Genomic DNA, 19,551 nt, shown 5'->3' with positions numbered 1-19,551 from the left:
ATTCCTGCTCCTTCCAAAGCATCATTTACTCTTAAGAGTTGTGGGAATAAATGTTTATGGTTCTTGGCTGTTTTATTTTTCCATGGACATCACAGTTTGATCTAAGGTTTCTTATCTGCTGTTGGTACTTACTGAATTCTTCCCTGAGCTCTTGTGTGTAGTAACTATTTACCACCAGTGGTAACTCTCTATTGTACCAGAGCAAAGTGAATTAACCACGGTTAAATCCCAGTCTTGAAAACATTTCCAGTGTACCACACAAATCAGAACCAGACACGATGTGCCTGAGAACCAACAATAAATTGTGAGTTTCCTGCACTGATGTGTTGGCTTTAACCCGCAGTAAATGGCCTTGTTGGTGTTGTAAATTCTGGTGCCACACTGGGTATTTAACACTCAATCCTGCAGCCCTGAAGGGTGTGAAAGGGAGAGTAAAACCACGGAAAGATTTGGCTTTGTTAGTTTAAAAAAGCACTCAAGAACATCTCCTCCTTGAACACATATAGCTCATGGATAAATCCTATTTCATCTGCTCCTTCTACTGAGTATCTTGTTTTTCCTATTCAAATTCCCAACTTGCTGTTGCATTCAAACCTTTCCTTTCATGCATTTTTCCTCTTCCCATCCTGTTTTTGGTGCAGTTTTCTCATTTCACAGCTTCAGCTGGGAGCCCTGGCAGAGGTGGGAGCTGGGCCTCTTCCTATAGAGCCTGGCAGCATCACAGTTTCATTTTTGAGCTACTTCCTTTCCCTAAAATCCATATGATTTTCATTCTCTGCTCTTCAATGTCAACTTATTCATCAGGCAGCCTCTGCTCTAATACTGGATAAGACTCTAAGCCTCTCCCTGCCTGCTTTTCATAAAGCTTCCATGTATCCCATTAAATTTGTAGTATTATTTCCTGACAAAATGAGCTAATAGCTAATATTTATTACCTTTTGTACTTTTTATTGCACTGCATTTTTGTCTCAGTGCATATTTTTAGTGAAGTTATTAAAAACCCTGCCCTCTGGTTATAAGCTGCCCTATTATCTGGTACTGATGAAATCATCTTCCACTTGTTTTTTTGTAAGAGCAAATCACAGTAAATACTTAACTTTTATGATCTCACTTTGGCTACGTTTTTAAAAGCTTTAAAAAAGATGATATAACTGTGATCATCATATTCTCTTTTGTCATTTTGAGGGTGGAAAAGCCCTCCAAGACCATCGAGTCCAAGCTGTGACCAATCCCCACCTTGTCCCCAGCCCAGAGCACCGAGTGCCACCTCCAGCCCTTCCTTGGACACCAAGGATGGGCACTCCAAACCTCCCTGGGCAGTTTCAGTGCCTGAGCTCCCTTTCCATGGGGAAATTCCTGATGATGTCCACCCTGAGCCTGCCCTGGCCCAGCCTGAGGCCATTTCCTCCTGTCCTGGGGCTGGCTGCCTGGGAAAAGAGGCTGCAATTCTGTGGTTTTGTGCTACAGAAGATCAAGACATCTGGAAAAAGTTTTGAGACCACGTGAACCTGCCAGCCAAGTCCACAGATGCCCTTTCCTTGCCTTTTGGGTATCTTTTATTGAAGAAACTAATGAATAATTAGACAACTTTCTCACATGAACAAGCCCAAGCCAGAATTTAAGCTTATGCTTGCATATTTTTCATCCATGCAGAATAGCCCAGATCTGAGCTCTTTAATTATCATAAAGAAGAGACTGTCCCTAGGCAACGGTTCTTATTTCACACCAGCTCTTCCAGGAATCTGAGCTAGCTCCTGCCTCTTGTCACATCCCCTAATAGATGAGATTATGATTCTCTCCAGCTCAGCACACACTGTCCTGGAAGTTTGACCAATTAGGCTGATTCTTCAGCTGCATGAGTCAGCCCATACCTCCTTTATAACACTGTTTAAATAGTTGTGTGTAGATGGGTTACGAGAAAATGATGTTAAAATAACCTCATGGCTGAGCCATCTATACAGAAAAGAAATTTCTCATTTTACTCCTCCACAGAGAAGCAAAGAGAACATTTTTCTAAGCTGACAGGCAGTGATTTATAGACCTTGCCTTCTCCAGACTGCTTCTACCTTTGGAGTGTGTTCCTCTAGGAGGTTTTTGAGCTTCAGAGATCTTGTTCTGCAGCAGCTCTGTCAGCTGAGGTTTCCCAGGCTGAGGGGGAAGGGTGGCTGCTCTTTGCCTTCCATTTGCAGTGCTTTGGAGGGAGCTCCTGTTCCTGGGCTTTGCCATCCTCTGACAACACTGAGGTGCCTTAGAGAGGGTTTGTAAATGTGGCTCTGATTCCTCTGTGGGGTGACAGCTCTAACCCTCTGCATCTGAGGCTTCCTGCTCCTCCTCACCAGTGATGCCCCCACTGAACATCTTTAAAGAACAACCCCTCATATGTGAGTAATCATTCTGCCCTTATTTCTATCAGTACTGAAAAGAGATTGAATCCCTTTTGCTTTTTAGGCAGATTCCCCACCAAATAAAGTCTTGTTACTTCTGGAGAACAGGGTTTCACTGACTCCTTTTCTCTTCCAACCGGTCCAGATAGCCCAGAAACCATCCAGCAGCACTGATTTATTTGGATAGCACCAGAAGAGGTCTGAAGTGGCCTTTCTGTGTAGGCCTACAGAGCACTGGGTGACACCTGGAATTGCTGGCCCCTTACTGGTTTTACACAAACTGGTCTCTTTGTTACACCAGTCTGAGCCCTTCCTCACCACTGCCACAGAACTATTAATTATTTTCAGGAAGGTAATGATTTATTGACTGTTAGCTGGGTGATAGTTACCTCCCATAGTTACCTGACTTCTCTAGTCTTCTACAGTTCTTTCCTCTTAATGGATCAGTTTCTTTAAAAAGTTTATGTTTTCAGAGTTGGAATAATTAAGCTCAGTACTTGTCTTTAACAGAACAAGTTGGGAGTGGGTGTACGGGGGAGAAGTCGATATATTTAAGATGTTTTTTGCAAGCAATTTATCTACCTGGAGAAATCATCTGCCAGTATTGATGAAGACTGAGAACTTCATCCTTCTTGCTGCAATTTGGCAAGATGCATTTTCAGAGTCACTGGCTGTGTCATCTGTTCCTGTTGAGTGTGCAATGACAATTATTTCTTATCATTAGATCACCCTCTCCTCCCTCCACCCTGAAACTGCTCTGATACATGCAGATCCAGGGACCAGGGGATGTAATTCTTGCCCACACTTTTCATCAGGTCCTTAAAATGTAGTGGAACCCATTCAAGTGCTTCTGTTCTTGAAATGCTCATACTGGAACAATTCTTTTCCTCTGACTTAATGTGAAAGATTTAGATCAAAATGTCTTTCTCTCCAGCTACACCCCACAAAACAATGATGCAAGAATTGTTCATGATCAAACCCAAGCCAATACCTGAAATGCTTGGCTCCAAATTAACAAAGATTTTTCTCAGCCAGGGAATAATTTCATGTTAGTAACAGCTCTGCTAAATGGAAGATGCTCCCCTGATGCCCCTGCTGGAAGGTGAGCCATCAAATCTCCAGGGAATTCACACTTTGCTGCACACACGGAGCCCCAAATGTGCCATTCCTACTCCCCCTTCCCAAACTTCCCATCCATGCCATGGATCCTTCAGACTCCTCCTGGGGTGTTCTCCTTTCACCTGTAGGCTGTTGCTTTATGCTGACAGTTCTTCCTCTAACCTGCAAAGAAATCCCAGGAAAACGGCTGGGGCTTTTCATTGTACCCATTCATAGGTAAATAAATTTTAAACTCTCCTTTACTTGTTGAGTTCCCACGGGGCAGGAGTAACTCCTGGTGAAAGGACTCCCTCTGCTTTTCAATCCTATCAGTACCAGCGTTACCATGGCAACTGCCACATCCCATCGCTTATCTGAGCTGGAGTGGCCCTGGAGGATCCCATTACCCTGCTAATGGCTGTAGGCGGGGATTTCTCCCCCTGCTGGGAATTGCTGCTGGTGCTTTCAGGATCCAGGAGAACGAGGGACAAAGCAGAGATGTGGCAGGCACAGGGAGCAGGCACTGGCACCAGCAGCACGGCTGGCACCGGGGTTTTCTCTGGGACCTAGCACTCAGAGAGGGTCAGTGGGAAGGGGTTGATTTGGAGGAATATTCCCTCCCCTTGGGAGCTCCCAGCTGTCTCCAGGCAATCTCCTCTCCCTGTGGATGCAGTGGGTGAGTTCCTGCAGGGGTTCCAGGCTCCTAAGTGTTCTCCAGACTGTGGTGGATGATCTGAGAGTGGAGCCAAAGCTGCCTCTGTGGAGGCTGAATATTTCCAGTGCATTCAGAAGGTCACAGGTTCTCTTTTCCAAAAAAAATCACTGCCCAGCCCTGCCTGGCCTTGATGGCCTCACCTGTGTGGTTCCAGGCTCTCACTCGTGGTGTGCAGGTGAGAAATGGTGCTCCTCATCTTTCTGCCTGAGCTCAGAAATCCTTCTTCTGAGGATTTCTGAGAACAGGACAGGTCACATCTGTCCCAGTGGCTCTCCCAGGCTGCATGAGGCAGATTGATGGAGCCGTTTGTGATCATCAGTGACAATCAGGAGCTGTGAGGATGAGCTGAGTGGGGATTTGTGGCTCAGCTGCCAGGGAACAGATCTGTCTGATCACAGCCCCAGGTAGTGCTATAAACCCTGCAGGTTTTCTCTGTCTGGGTAGGAGTCTGGGGGTTTTGTAAGAACCCCCAGCTAATTCCTTAATTGTTTTGTACAGGCAAGGGCCCAAAAATGTCATGTCTGTGTCTAAAAGACACAAGAAAAATCTATTTTGATTTAACTAGAATGCTCTCTACTGGCTCAGGGACCTCTTAACAAAGCAAAGGAAGAAAAAAACAAATATGATTTTTTAATAGGAAATGGACCATTCCTTACAGTGCATTCTTGTTTTTTACACACATAGATACTCTTTTACAAAGCCAGGAAAAGCCTTGACTCTATTTATTTTTGCCATCTGTGAGCACTAACAGGATAGTCAGCTGAAGAGATTTGTTCAGTCTTGGTTTGGGTTTTTTTCCATTTAATTGATTTTTGGAGAGAAGAAGAAAGTTAATTGTTCTGCAGAAAATCTCTAAAAGTGGAAATCACAGAGAATATTCACATGCCTACATTTTTGTGAGGTACACTTGCTGAAAGTTCATTCTTCAAACCAGGATATATTGAAGGGAAAGATTTACAGAGCAGAAACCTCAACTGACTCTTAGCTTTGGAGCAAAATGCCTGAAAATATTTCCATAAGTGACCACATGGAGATACCCCTGGTGTAATTCCAGGGTGTAATTGCAGTTCTCACTGGGCCTGGAGGATTTCTTACATTGCATCTCTGTCTCCAGCACCACTCTGCACTTACCTCTGGCACCCCACAGGAAATCTGCGTGTTGGGCAATTTTCCTGACAGCATTTGAGGTGAAATGAAAGATATTTAATGCTGGTGTGGCCACTGTAGCAAAAGAGACCAAGCAGGATGGAGGAGCAGGAAAGAATTTCAGCTGAGTGAAACCAGAGCAAAGTTTATTGCCTGTTGGGAAGTGCATTTGGAGTCTTGTAGCCAGACCACTGAATGCTAAAAAAAAATAATAATCAAGGAAGTGCAAAGCTTCAGTGACACAAATTTCTCCATGCAATGTTTCACTCTCTCTAAAGCAGCACAGGCTGTGATTGAATGTTAGGCAGAGCTGAGCTGCCTCTTGTTGGTACTTGCAGATGTATTAAAGCCTGTTGGGTCGGATCCACAGCTAATGGAACTGGCCTGGTGCCTTTGGAGGCAGCATAATCACCTCGATTACTCATTTCTCGTGTTTGCTTTTAAAAGAGTAGCTCTTGTAAGTCATTTGCAGCAATAAAGCCTCATCTTTCTAATTCAAAATGGAAAGGCTTTTAATTCTTAAGTTACCCAGGGGACACTTTGCTCACCAAGTCCTCACTTTGTTCTCCTATAAAGCACCAACATAATAAGTTTTTAAGGAGAAATGGGTGTACTGAACCATGAATGCAGAAATATTATTTCCTGCTCATGATGGGAGACATAAATGCTGAAATACAGGTGAATTTGTTTCCCTTCTTGAAGGAACAAACTTCCAAGTGGTTATTTTCTTCAAGCACAAGAATGCACTGAACAGAGGTGCTGTAATTCATGCAAGCTTGACCTTTGGAAAAAGGTAATTTCACAAAGCAGATGCACCTCAGCTTTTCCCTAGAGCCAGCCTGATCCTTGGCTGTGGTGTGGTGGTGGTCTTTGGGTGGTTTTGCCTCAGAAAAAGCCAAGGTTTGGGGAATTTAGATGTTTGCAGCTGTGGGTGGCTCTGGAGCTGGGTTTGGAGGGATGTCAGGTGTCAGGAAAAGGCAGTAGCAGAGCAGGGAACACAACCTGCAGTTCCAGGTGTCTTGCTATGAGCTAATCCCTGAATCCATTCTTGCTCAGGGCTCCCAAAGCTTTCCCTGCACCAAATCCAGCACTGGGGAGGAGTGAGAGGGACAATTTTGCATTCATGAGACTGTGCAGAGGTTGAGTCTTGGCAGGCAAAGGGCAGGCAAGGAGACATTTTATTGATGACTTGATTTATCTTGTGTTCCTGTTAATGCATTTAAAAAGGGCCTGTGATGAACTGAGGCATCCATTGCCATGTCCCACGTGGAGTGACCAGAGGAAATGTCACAGCCAAGGCTGTGCCAGGGCAGCAGGGAAGGGCTGCACGTCAGGAAGCCTTGGAGAGGATGTTTCTGTCTGCTGCAGTCCCACTAATTGAAAAAACACCTCAAATTAGGGGTCTGGAAGGAAGCCTCTTCCAGCATTGCTCAGCTCCTGAATTGAGCTGCCAGGTGTTCTCAGGATGTGGCTTTGGGAAGAAAAGCTCCTTTCTGAGCAGTTCTTGAGTCACCCCACTTGTTTAATCTGGGGGCTCTGCTCCATTTCTTTTGGAGGTAACAGACACAGAATCACTGAATGGCCTGGGCATTACCTAGTTCCAGTGGGAAGGCTTCTGACAATTGAAAAAGAAAGAAAATATTCTTACAGGAGGAGGGAAAAAACACCTTTGAAAACCTGTCTGGTCTGCCAAAATGGCCATGTATTTATTTGGTGTTCCCAGAAACAAAATTACTCCATCTCACTATACCTGCCCGCTTGATGAAGGAATTTTTTATGGCACTAAATAGCAAAAAAGAGAAAGCAACCCCAACAGAGCTTTTTATTTACCTAAATGGAAATTCACTGATACTCATTGCTGAAGCAGCTTTATTTAAAATGGCATTTAGAACTTCCATAAGGAACGAGGGCTTGGAAACAGAGCCATGAATTTTCCATCCAAGGGGTTTGACTTGGCACAGGGAGATGTCACGCAGCCCGCAGCTGGCACCAGACACTGTTAAAAAGATCTGAGGCTATTAGTGCCTAAACAGCCACTAGAAATTATATTACATGATGGAGACTGGCTAATATAATTGAGCCAGCTAGTTATTGTGTGCATAATTTAATTATTTGACAAATTGCTTAGAAACACGGTGTGCTCCTTCCACACTCGTGCTGCTCTCACAGCTTTAGGAGATGCAGAGCAGAGGAATTGCTGCTGCCTATCCTGGAAAAGTGATGTTTCTTTTTAAGATTTGCAGACTTGGAGAGGTTCTGTGGTGTTGTCACAGTGGGCTGGGGCGTGCAGGGATGGGTAGAGCCCAGGGGGACACAGCTGGGAGGGGAAATTGCCTCAGAGACAGCCAGTGCTGTTTCAAGTGCACTCTTCTGAAGCTTTGGGGTACTTGGAGCCTCTCTGCTCTCTGTAAGTGTTTTGGGATTTCATTGCTGGGCTGTGTGGGCTGAAAGGAACCCATGGAATAGGGAAGCAGAAAATCCCAGAATGGTTTGGCTTGGAAGGGACCTTAAAAATTATCCAGTGCCACCAGAGACACCTCCCACTGTCCCAGGTGCTCTCAGCCCCTTCCAGCCTGGCCTTGGGCACTGCCAGGGATCCAGGGGCAGCCACAGCTGCTCTGGGCACCCTGTGCCAGGGCCTGCCCACCCTCACAGTAAATTTTTTTTCCTAATATCCAATCTAACCCTGCTCTCTGTCAGTGTGAAGCCATTCCCCCCTTGTCCTGTCACTCCAGGCTCTTGTAAAGTCTCTCTCCATCTTCCTTGTAGATTCTCCAGGTACAAAAAGGCCACAACTGTGTCACCCCAAATGTTGTCCTGTCCAGCTGAGCAATCCCAGCTCTCCCAGCTCCATCCCTCTGATCCCTGGTGCCTCCTCTGGATCTCTGCAGCAGCTCCAGCTCCTGGCTGTGCTGGGCCAGGGCTGGGGCAGCTCCGCACGTGGGGTCTCACCTGAGGGGGCCCAATCCCAGCCCCTCTGCTGCCCATGGGGACCAGCCCAGGAGCAGATAGGAGAAGTTCCTGGACCCCAGGATGATCCCATCCTCATCTGTTCTTTTGAGACCTAGGGCCAGATTGGTTTGTGGTTATGAAATGTAAGTTAAAGGACCAAAAAATCCCATCCACCTTAAAACTTCATTAAGAAACCTCACAGCACTGAGGAGTATTTTCCTATACCCCTGAAAATGTAGAGACATGACTAAGGACATTTTCCTCTTACAAAGCATCTCCTAAACAATTCTTAATCTGGACACCATCTGGAATAAAGCTGTGCTGTAATAATAAAGAACAAATCCTACATCTCCTTGAGCAGTACTAAGCAAATCTGAAGACCCAATTGTGTCACTTTTTTTGCAGTTAGCCTTTCAAAATTTCAGAGGCGAAGCTGTTGCCAGAAGATCAGCAAAATCAGCAACTTATTACAAAAATATTTTTAACAGTGGGAAGTAAAATGACATTTTTGAAGAAGTGCAGTCAGATCATTTTCACTGCCAGGGTAGATCAGGGTGTCTGGGTGCTGGGCAAGGCACCAACAGTTTTTTGACAGAGTTTGAACAGTGGGGCAGCTCTTCCTGGGGTGACTTTGGGGGGTACCTCATCATACCTGACCCATCTCAGGGTCCTGGCAGCCTGTGGCTCCCTCCCTGCTGACACACCAGTGTTTCCTTGCAATAACAACCTGGATTTGGGTGTTTGCACTTGGATTCCATCCTGGAATACACAGAGGCCACCAGGCTAGCTGGATCCAGGAGCTCCTGATCCTTTAACTGTGCCTTCCATGTGGAAATGTGATGGTGTCAGTCTTCCATCTCATTATCAGCTGAACGAGTTATGGCATGAAAGGGAAAAAAATTGCCTTCCTGAATTTTTCATTGTCAAGCAGAAATCCTTATAATGGATTCAGGAGTGCATGGATGTATTTGGATGCCCTTAGATGATTTTGTGATTTTTTTTTCTGCAAGTTAACTGGGTTGTCAGGGACTGATGGGTTTTCAGGTGTAATGGAATTGCCATAAACTACAGGAAAAGCTTTGCTGCCTCTCCAGGCACAGCTCTTAAACTCCTCTCTGAAATAACCTTGAGAGAATTTCTGCCAGTTTTGTTCATAACAAATTTTGCCTTGTTCTTTGCCTTTCTCCTTCAACAAAGAGAAAAATTAAAACCAAGAGAACTTCTTCAGCTGAATTGCCCATTAAATGTCAGAAAATTTCCCAATACCCAGCAACACTGAAGGCATCTTGTAGAACCAGACATGGCAGCAGCAGTGGGATCCTTTCCTGAGAAACTGGAATTTTGTGAAGAGACTGAGAAGAGTGCAGGAACAAAAATAGGCAGCAGAAGCTTCTGAGATCCCTAATTCACATTACAGCTGTAGAGAGTAGGAAAATGGTGCAGAATTTTGTAGGAATTTTTCTGTGATAAATGATTTTTATCTCTTCTCTGGGCCTGGCTGCTTTTCCTGTAGGCAGCAAGGCTTTTCTTTGTTGGCATCTTCTTGGCTCTGCTCCTGCTTTAAGTGTATAAGCAGGGAGAAAAGTGTCCAGAGTCAAACACTGATTTACCAGAAATGTAGAAATAAAATCATGCCTGGTATCTACAAAGTGCCACCCACTCTGAAAGAGGGGAAATTTAGGTTGGATATTGGCAAGAAATTCTTGCTTGTGAGGGTGGGAAGGCCCTGGCACAGGTGCCCAGAGAAGCTGTGGCTGCCCCTGGATCCCTGGCAGTGCCCAAGACCAGGATGGACAGGGCTGGGAGTAGAAGGGGTCCCAGCCCATGGAATGAGATGATCTTTGAGGCCCCTTCCAAGCCAAGCCATTCCCTGATTATATATTATATGAATAAGAAATAAAACTGTAAAAACCTTGCAATGGAAAAAAGCTGTTTAATAAATGCCCTGCTGTTTGGATGTGCCATTGTTCTCTGGTTGCCTTTTAAATAAGGCTTTGTACTGGAGTGAGAGAGGGAAAAAGGGAATTTTTGATGAAAAAGGAGATCCTGGGCGGCTGATAAATCAAAGAGAGCAGGGAGGATGCTTCCATGGGCTGCATGAAAGCCAGGTTAGCTGGAACACCACTGCAATTAGGCATCCTCTGCCTGGCACAAAACCTGCTGGCACCTGATCTCCTGCTGCCTGATGAGGATGGATCCTTTTATTCATCTGTGCTGTGTGAAAATGCAAAAAATGTTCTTTATCTGTGGGAAAAGGGAGAACCACCCCAAGTGTGCTGCTGTTGATGGGAGCTTGATCCTTCATGGATGTAAAGGGCCTCTCCCACATTTTTTGGTGGGAATGTTTTGGTGTGGTAATGATGTTCTCTCTTCTCTGTTCCCTCTTAAAGGAACCTTTGGGAATCATGTGAGATTTTGAGGAGAGGGCAAGCAAATCCCCCCCTTCTTTCACCCACTCGAGCAGTCACATGTGACAGATTCATGCCTGCAGCACTTCTAGGTTTTATCTGCTCACTAAATTTTATTTCCCCTCTGTGAGTGTTTATATTGCTTAGAGACTGCCAAGGTTCGTGTTAATCATAAAAAAAAAAGTGGAGGTTTATTAGGTATTGCAGCTCTGTGGTTCTTTGGTGTTTGAATGTTAATGAAGCTTTGTATGCTCTGGAATAGTTGGAGAGGTGGATCTTAGCTCTGGCATGCCAGAATATCCGGGGGTGGATTTCTCTTCCCTTTCCTTTGGGTTTTAACATCTTACATGACATTTCATCTGGAGCAATTTTCCACCATTTATCAGCAGGTGTAATATTGTCACAGCAATTCTGTGAGTGCAGGAAAGGCAGGAGGGTGAAAATGGACTCAGTTACAGCCTGCAGGGAGGGGAGAGCTCAGCACAGGGCCATGATCAACTGGGTGTCAGCACTTGGCCAGAACAGAGGGGAATTTGTTATTTTTAGGGACTCAGTGGGAGGACAAGAGGAAAGAACCCCTCAAATTGCAGTTCTCATGGTTATTTCCATAGGCTGTGCATGCACGTGGGATTTAGCAGAAGAGCCATGAAGAAACATTTATTCTCACTGCAGACAGCTCAGTTCTTTCTTCTTCTGGAGGCTGAGTTTCAAGCAACATTTCTTTTCTCATTGCACATTTAATTTGGGGCACAGTAGCCAGACTGGAGAGCCGAGCATTTCTTATTTCTGAATTTCTAACCAGGGCTGCCCCTCAGCATTGGCTTTGGTAGAATAAGATGAACATCTTGCTCTAGTGCCTTCAAATTAACCTCAAAGGACACTTGTGCCATTGTCATCGTGGTTTAGTGCCTACACTGGAATCAGAGGGAGTGCCAGGCCCAGCAGGCTCCCCTTTAAATGAGGAGGAGGTGATGGATCTGTGCTCTACAGGGGAAATGCTCCTCCACACTGACCTGCCATCAGGATTGTGGTGGCTCTTCATGGGGAGGGATCTGTTTTTCCCAGGTCTCCAGCTGGAAAAAGTAGAGTATATTTAATCCAGGAAATCTCTCTTTTTTACCATACCAAAGGGAATTAATTTATTTTTTCCATGTGTAATACAGCTTCTTTTGGGGACACAAATGATGTCAAATTCCATTTGCATCTGCCTTGAATCCAGCTGAGCCTCTCTCACCATGAAAAGGGACAGACTCCCCCAGGCTGGGAACCCAAAGGCTGCCATAAAGCTACTTTGAAATATTTCTGTCCACCTCTCTGAGGGGGCTCTGAGAGGAGATGGATCCCAAATTTTCTTGGTTGGAGTGGTGCAATTCATACAACTGCACTCCTTTAGTGCCAGATCCCTCTGCAGCACTCCAGGACTCCCTAACAGAGTTCTCCTAGCTCCAGCAGTAAATTCTGCTCCCTCTGTTGCTGCCTTTGGCTTAATTGACCCATTTTGCAACAGATGAGGCCCCAAGGAGAGGTTAATCCAAGCAGGAACATTAAAAAGCTGGGCTGGGCTTCAGTGAACTCTTTGTCCTTGGCAAAGCCTCTTAGCCCCAGTCTCACCTTTTTACCTTTTATTCTAAAATATTCTGATTTAACAATGAATTCAGGAATCTCTCCTGCTAGATAAGTCTCCACAGCTCTCTCTAGCCTGAGTTTTGGATGTGATGGGGTTTTGTGGAATTATGGGACCAAGAAAGCTTTGGGAAAGGGGAGGATGGGAGTGTTTGACATCTCCTTGCTCAGCCCTTGAGGAACAGACAGCTGAGCAAAAACCAGTGATCAGGGCTTCCATTCAGACATGGAGTAGGGACAGAAGACTTGCTCTTGGATGAACTATTTAGGAGGGACCTGGAAAAGCTGGAGAGAAGGGAGCTCCAGCAAAGGGACAGACAGGGTGACCTGCTGGGCAATGAGGAGAGGGGGAATATTTGAACCCCAAAGAAGGAATTGTGTCTGGTACCTCCAGCACCAGCATCTGCTCTTGGACATGCTGTGGGGTTTTGTCAGTAGTCAGGATATTTTTCCTTTTACAGAGAAGGATCCCCTTTCTCCTGCGGGGCACAATTTATCCTGGTGGAGTTGCCCAGGAGGCACAAAGGGTTGTGAGCTACAAAGATCTGCTCCCAGAAAAGTGGGATCTGCTCACAGGGCACTTCATCCACACACATCAGACCTGGAATGGGAATTCTGGCTGCTGCTGGGCCAGAGCTGAGAGCACCAAATACTACAGCAAAATCTATACATTTGCAAGGGGTTAAACACCGGAATGTTGCAAGTCTGTGGGGGGGGTGGGAATGATGTGGGAATCCAGGATATTGGATCCAGCATTCAGTCAATTACCATGCTTAGTTAAGTACTGCACGGTGGAGTGAAGGCTGCAGTCTGTTAGAATGTCTGTTCCTATAAGTCATTTAATTATGAGGTCGCTCATATGCCATTTGAACATATGTACAGTAACATTATCCCTCTTTTCTAGGTCACCATCCTCATAAGCCTGGCTCTTGCATTCCTTGCCTGCATAGTGTTCCTTGTGGTGTACAAAGCCTTCACTTACGACCACAGTTGCCCAGATGGATTTGTTTATAAGGTAAGGAACTTCAGAAGGATGGATTGCCTGAGCTAACGACAGGCTCTAATTGCCTGCATGGTTACAGCCCAGGCTGCTTTTTTTTTTTTTTTATTTTGACCAGGCCAAACAGAACATTTGGCAGGAATGTGTTGAAATGGAAAAAGTGTTCTGGGAAATGTGGACATGCATCTGCCTCCATCAGCTACTGTTACAGTGTAATTGTTGGGATTAGCATTTGGTGAACACTACAGACAGATGTTCAGCAACAATCCCTCATATTTGTGAATGGATTTACTGCAGCTGGGATCCTGCATTTGCTTCCCACACTCCCAAGTAACTGATGTTTGCTGGCATACATTGTAATGCAAAGCAAACTGCTGCAGTGCTGACACTCTGTCTGTCCTTTGTGAAAGAAATCCAAATTTGCCCAAGTAGTTCACTTCTAGGTGCTCTTGAGCCTTTATCAAGAGCAAACCCATGCAACAATTGCTAAAACCCAGTGATTTTGTATTGAATATTCACAGAACTGTTTGCCTGGTCTGCTGAGATAAAAAAATATATTTTACAAAATAATTCACTGACTTCTCACTGTGAATAAACTCATAATTTCACAGGAGTCTTGACCACACTGGGGATAATATGTGAGCTGGAAAATAGAGTAAGAAGTTGGTGTATTAATCACTGTGAATTATTCTCTTAGGTTATATAAAAAGGGAGAATTGGGATTGTTCAGACTAGAAAAGAAAAGGCTTTGGGGTGACCGAACTGTGGCCTCCAGTACCTGAATGAGTACAAGAAAGATGCAGAGAGACTCTTTACAAGGGGGTACAAGGGGGAATGGCTTCAAAGTGACAGAGAGAAGGTTTAGTTGGATATTGGGAAGAAATCCTTTTCTGTGAAGGTGGAGAGGTCCTGGCACAGGGTGCCCAGAGCAGCTGGGGCTGCCCCTGGATCCCTGCAAGTACCCAAGGCCAGGTTGGACATGATTTGGAGCAGCCTGGGATAGCGGAAGGTGTCCCTGCTCATGGCAGAGGCTTGGAATGAGATGACCTTTGAGGTCCCTTCATGGAGTCACGAATTTCAGAATTAAATCCAAACCTGAACTTGTGAAAAGAGCTGCCCCATTGGGCTGTGCCTCCTGCCATCCCCAACCAAGTGCTCACCCCACAGCTCAGGGTAACACACTCCAACAGAGAGAGCAGCACAAAGCAGCTTTTGCTGCCTCTGCCTGTCCGGGGATGAATTCTGGCCTGGGAGCAGCAGGTGAGCAGGGCTGCCCAGCCAGCCCAGTTTGGTCCTTACCTGATTCCCAGCCCCGGATCTCTGAGATCCGCTGCCATCTGTTGCCAATAGCAACAGGATTGGAATGCCAGGCTCGGCTCGGTGCACTCCAGGGCAGCTGCAGCAGTGTGAGTGCAAACAGGAGCCCTGAGAGCATCACCGGTACCATCAGTGGTGCCATCACCGGTGCCATCACTGATGCCATCAGTGCTGCCATCACTGGCGCCATCCCTGGCGCCATCCCTGGTGCCATCCCTGGTGCCATCCCTGGTGCCATCCCTGGTGCCATCCCTGGTGCCATCACCGTGCTTCTCTCTGTGCTCTCCCCTCCCAGCACAAGCGCTGCATCCCCGCCTCGCTGGACGCCTACTACTCGGCGCAGGATTCCAACTCGCGGGGCAGGTTCTACACCGTCATCAGCCACTACAGCATGGCCAAGCAGACCAGCTCCCGCGCCGTGTCCCCCTGGCTGCCCTCGGCTGGTGCCATCCCTGGTGCCATCACCGTGCTTCTCTCTGTGCTCTCCCCTCCCAGCACAAGCGCTGCATCCCCGCCTCGCTGGACGCCTACTACTCGGCGCAGGATTCCAACTCGCGGGGCAGGTTCTACACCGTCATCAGCCACTACAGCATGGCCAAGCAGACCAGCTCCCGCGCCGTGTCCCCCTGGCTGCCCTCGGGCTCGGCCAGCCACGACAACAAGGCTGCCAAGACAGAAGGGCATTAAAGGGAACGAGCTGGGCAGAGCTGGAGCGGGAGGGCGGGGGGACAACACCTGAGCGTGCCCTGCAGGGCAGGAGGGAATCCGAGCCGAGGGCAGGAGCAGCTTCATGGATATTTTTCTTTTTTTGTGCGTTGTTCTCGTTGATTTGTAACTGAGTCGAGCTCTTGTACAAAGGCATGTTTGATGTTGACTGTACCTTAACGATGTAAAAATATTTTTAAATCATTGCTTAACTATTTGTTAGAAAAATAAATTAAAAAACAAAAAAAGCAAGTTAGGTAAACAGCCAGAGAGGATAAAAGCAGCAAAGAGAATGCCACCAAGTTTTGTCAGTGCTGGAAAGCTGTGACAGAGGCTCCACATGCAGTGAAGGAAGAGCTGGAATCCTTTCAGGAGGGGTAGAGAGAACCAGGTACAAACACATTGTGGTGCTGTTTGATTTGCCAAAGGGGAGATATTTTGCTGTCAGATTGAATCCAATGTCAGTGTTCATTCACTGATAGAGAAATACAAGCATCCCTTCCTTCCCCAGACATGCTCACGTGCAAACACAAACCCTGCACAGCGCCCCAAGGAAATCCAGAAAGTTCCTGGCGTTCCTAATGAGCCACCAGAGTGCTGCTGGCCCTGGCCAGGCTCTGAGGCTGAAATCCAGGCTGCTGTTAGAGATGGAGCAGGATGGGAGCAGGTAGAGGCTGCTGAAGTGAAATCTTGAATAAACTTTTGAGCACAGGACTCAGAGTCAGGAGTTCAGGACTCTGCTTCTGCTTCTGGCATAGATTCCGTGCATGAGCTTTGGCAATTTCCATGAGGCTTCATCTTTTGGGACCTCTCTCCTGAGGGTCACCAGAACTCAAAGAAATGCCATTATGATCAGAAGAACATCTCAAAAATTCTGACAGTATTGAGCCTCTAATTTTCAGCCCCTGATTTTCCCTGATGAAATGGGATGCTCCTGCTTCCCTCCTTCAGCTTCAGCTCCTTCAGCATTTCCTGCCATTCCAGGTCACTAGAGAGAGGTAAAAATCAAATCTCTGTGTGCAAACCCAGAGCAGACCCCAAGTTTAATCCAGTCCTGCCCAGAGTAACACATCCTCTCCCCACAAATGGCACTTGAGATTAGTGCAGGCTGGTGGGATTTAAAAACCCCCAAGGATTCTCTTTTCCCAGAGCTGCAAGAGCAGAGTGCACAGGCAGGGCAAGGTTCACCTCGTCTGAGCTGCTTTTTCAGATTTTTGACTAGACTGGGATGGAAATTAGAACTGGCCCCTTCTTCCCTCGCATTGGGCAGTTTTGTCCTCCATGTCAGAGACCCTGGGCAGTGTGTGAGGGCAGAACTCCTCAGTCCTGCAGGCATCATGATAAATAACTGTATAGTGTAGCTAAAACTGTAGTGCCAAACACCATTGTCTGACTCCCTCTCCTCCCTTCCCTTTCCACCTGTAAATTCATTTCTCACTGAAAATGTACAAACCACCCCCTCCACCAACAACCCCAACTCCAGCAAAACCACTGAACAGTTTATAATTTTGTGGTGTATTTTTTGTCAGTAGGTAGCAGAGACTGAAGTATTTTTTGGTGTAATTCTTGAACTTTTCTGACGGGATTAAAATAAAGTTCGATGTGACTGAGAGTGGCTCCGTGGGTTTTCTTGCAGGTGCTGGGTGGCATTTGTGTGCTGCTGCCAGGCACAGGCTGCACCTTGCACCAGCCCCATGGTGACTCTGGATTTCAGGAGGCATCTCCAGAGCTTCCCATTTTCCCCTTTTAATGCCTGGATTTTATTCCCTATGTTCTCACCCATTTCCAATAGGAAAATAGTAATTAAACTGCAGCTCATCTTCTACTGCTTTACAGCGGAGCTCCATTCCATTTTAATGGGAGTTCCTTCCAATGGACTCCCTTCCCATTTTAAAACCAATGGATTACAGGAACTTTTCCTGGCAGCAATGTCCCCTTTACCATCTTTTCCTGACGCAGGCATTCCTTGGAATGGGGGGTTAAAGGAAATCCAGCTGGCAAACCAAGGGCCACAGCTGAACTTTGGGAAAGTTGAGCTCTGTACCCAAACTCCACAGCTTGATTTGTAACAAACCCACAGCTGTATTCATCTCACATGCTTCAGAGAGCAGATTGTGTTGCCTCAAATCCTTTGGCTCTTTGAAATGGAATGATAGCCTGGCATTAAATTGACTCATTCCCAAAGGCTAAAGAACATTTTGTAAAACCTTCGGATAGCTTTCCTTCAAAAAAAAAAAGTGTATTCAGAGTTGTGAAATTGAGCTACCACAGGAGAGAAACCACTCTGGTGTTAGAGGTCAGCACTGAGTACTTGTGAAATATATTGAAAGGATCCAGTGCTGTGCAGGATTGAGTCAGGGGATAATTTAACCATGCAATTCTATTGCCAGTCTCCCAGTAATGCTCTGTGTGTTTACTTGAATCAGAAAAACCCACTTGAATTAAAAGGGTTCTAGCTATTACTAGATAAGTGAGTCAGTGGGGATAACCATTCCTATTTAATAAGGGAAAGATCAAAATCTGTATAGAGCAGCATAAAAAAAAAACAACCCAGAAAGACTCAGGGGGAAAGTAAAAGAAACCAAACTCCTGCTGCAAGTGCCACCACTGTGAATATTGTCATTACAGCTCCTGTGCAAGCTGCAGCTGAGCTTCAGCCACATATTTTAATCACAGGAAGAGGGAGAAAATTGGAATTGTAGTGCATCATCTTATTATTTCAGTCTTTAAAAGCCTCCTTCAAGGTTGATAGTGAGTTTTCAGCTCTGATTAAGGAGTGTGTTGGTGACAGCCTGGGCTCATCAGGCCTGTGGGCTCTCTGTGCAGCCTTGAGGGGCTCTGCAGAGCAATGTTCTCCTGAGCTGTGCCTGGTTGAGGGCTCAGCCTCAGCCCTGCCTCATCTGAGGAACAAGAGCCTGTGACCATGCTCACAGGGGTCCCAGGATGAGGGAAGAGACGAGGATCTGACTCCATGTTTCAGAAGGCTTGATTTATTATTTTATTATACATATTATATTAAAACTATACTAAAAGACTAGAAGAAATTATTTCATCAGAAGGCTGGCTAAGAATAGAAAAAGAAAGAATGATTACAAAGGTTTGTGTCTCGGACAGAGAGTCAGAGCCAGGTGGGCTGTGATTGGCCATTAATTAGAAACAACCACATGAGACCAATCACAGATCCACCTGTTGCATTCCACTACAGCAGATAATCATTGTTTACATTTTGTTCCTGAGGCCTCTCAGCTTCTCAGGAGGAAAAATCCTAAGGAAAGCATTTTTCATAAAAGATGTCTGTGACAGGGAGCCCTCCCTGTGCCTCTCTGTGCTGGCCAGGTCCATCAGCCCCAGCTTCCCACCCTGTGCTGACCCTGCTGCAGCAGGGATCCCTTTGGGTGATTTTCTCCCTTACAGCAGAGTTTGAACTCCCCCCACAATTCCCATGGCCTGGAAGAGCTGTGAGTGCTGCAGGGTGAGTGCTGGGCTGTGTCTGCCGCCTGGAGCAGTGGGAAGGGTGGAAGGAGAGCTGGCAGCACAGGGATGAGCTCAGCTGGCAGGACCAGGCGCCCTGGGCAGGCAGAGATCCTGGGGAACAGCTGGCAGGACAGGTGGGGAAAATAACTCCAAAGGTGTGGTGGGGACTCAGCTGAGAGAAGGGAAGGGAGAAACTGCTGGAGCTTGAGGAAGATGGAGAGCAAGAGAAAAGGAGATTGGCACCAGGCAAGGCGTGGAAGCAGAGCTGCTTTTGTGCTCTAACCCATGACCCTGAGCCACTGCATCCTCCTCCCTGCTGGAGCCTGCCTTGCTCTGGAAAAGCCTCTCCAAACATCTGCAGTGCCCTGAGGGGAATGACTGACTCAATCCTCCTTCAAAACCAGAGCAGGAGCCCCCAGGGCTGGCAGGGCACAGTGGCACAAACAGCTGAGCTGTGTCTGTCGGGCACTGGAGGTGACTTTGTGCTCTGGGTTCCAGAGACAGCTCAAGGCACTGCCCTGAGATCAGAAAAGGAGCAGGCCCTGTCCCTTTGCATGTGATTTTTTATTCCCTTTATCCTCCCCCGTGCTTGCCAGCTGTTTCTGGTTTGTAATAATACCTCCAGTGATAAGTGTAAGGGTCGTGCACTGAGCTGTCTACAATCACATTTTATACGATTAGTCAGGGGTTTTAAAGCACCCTAATTATTACAGTCAGACCGGATTAAGC

General features: G+C 46.4%; 1 protein-coding gene across 1 annotated transcript in view; it reads left to right on the top strand.

Moving 5' to 3' along the window:
- Window positions 1-16,960, top strand: part of NSG2 (neuronal vesicle trafficking associated 2) — a 30,952-nt gene extending 13,992 nt beyond the window's left edge. The window contains exons 4-5 of the mRNA XM_005418800.2: window positions 13,231-13,341; window positions 15,139-16,960. Coding sequence (XP_005418857.1) covers window positions 13,231-13,341; window positions 15,139-15,330 — 303 coding nt within the window. The 3' untranslated portion in view covers window positions 15,331-16,960. The remainder of the gene's footprint in view (window positions 1-13,230; window positions 13,342-15,138) is intronic.
- Window positions 16,961-19,551: the final 2,591 nt, after the last annotated feature.

The sequence above is a fragment of the Geospiza fortis genome, unplaced genomic scaffold (genome assembly GCF_000277835.1).
Source record: "Geospiza fortis unplaced genomic scaffold, GeoFor_1.0 scaffold55, whole genome shotgun sequence".
In the NCBI taxonomy this organism is placed as follows: domain Eukaryota; kingdom Metazoa; phylum Chordata; class Aves; order Passeriformes; family Thraupidae; genus Geospiza; species Geospiza fortis.
The sequence above is the reverse complement of the archived record's forward strand: the minus strand, read 5'-3'. Positions and strand labels throughout refer to the sequence as shown.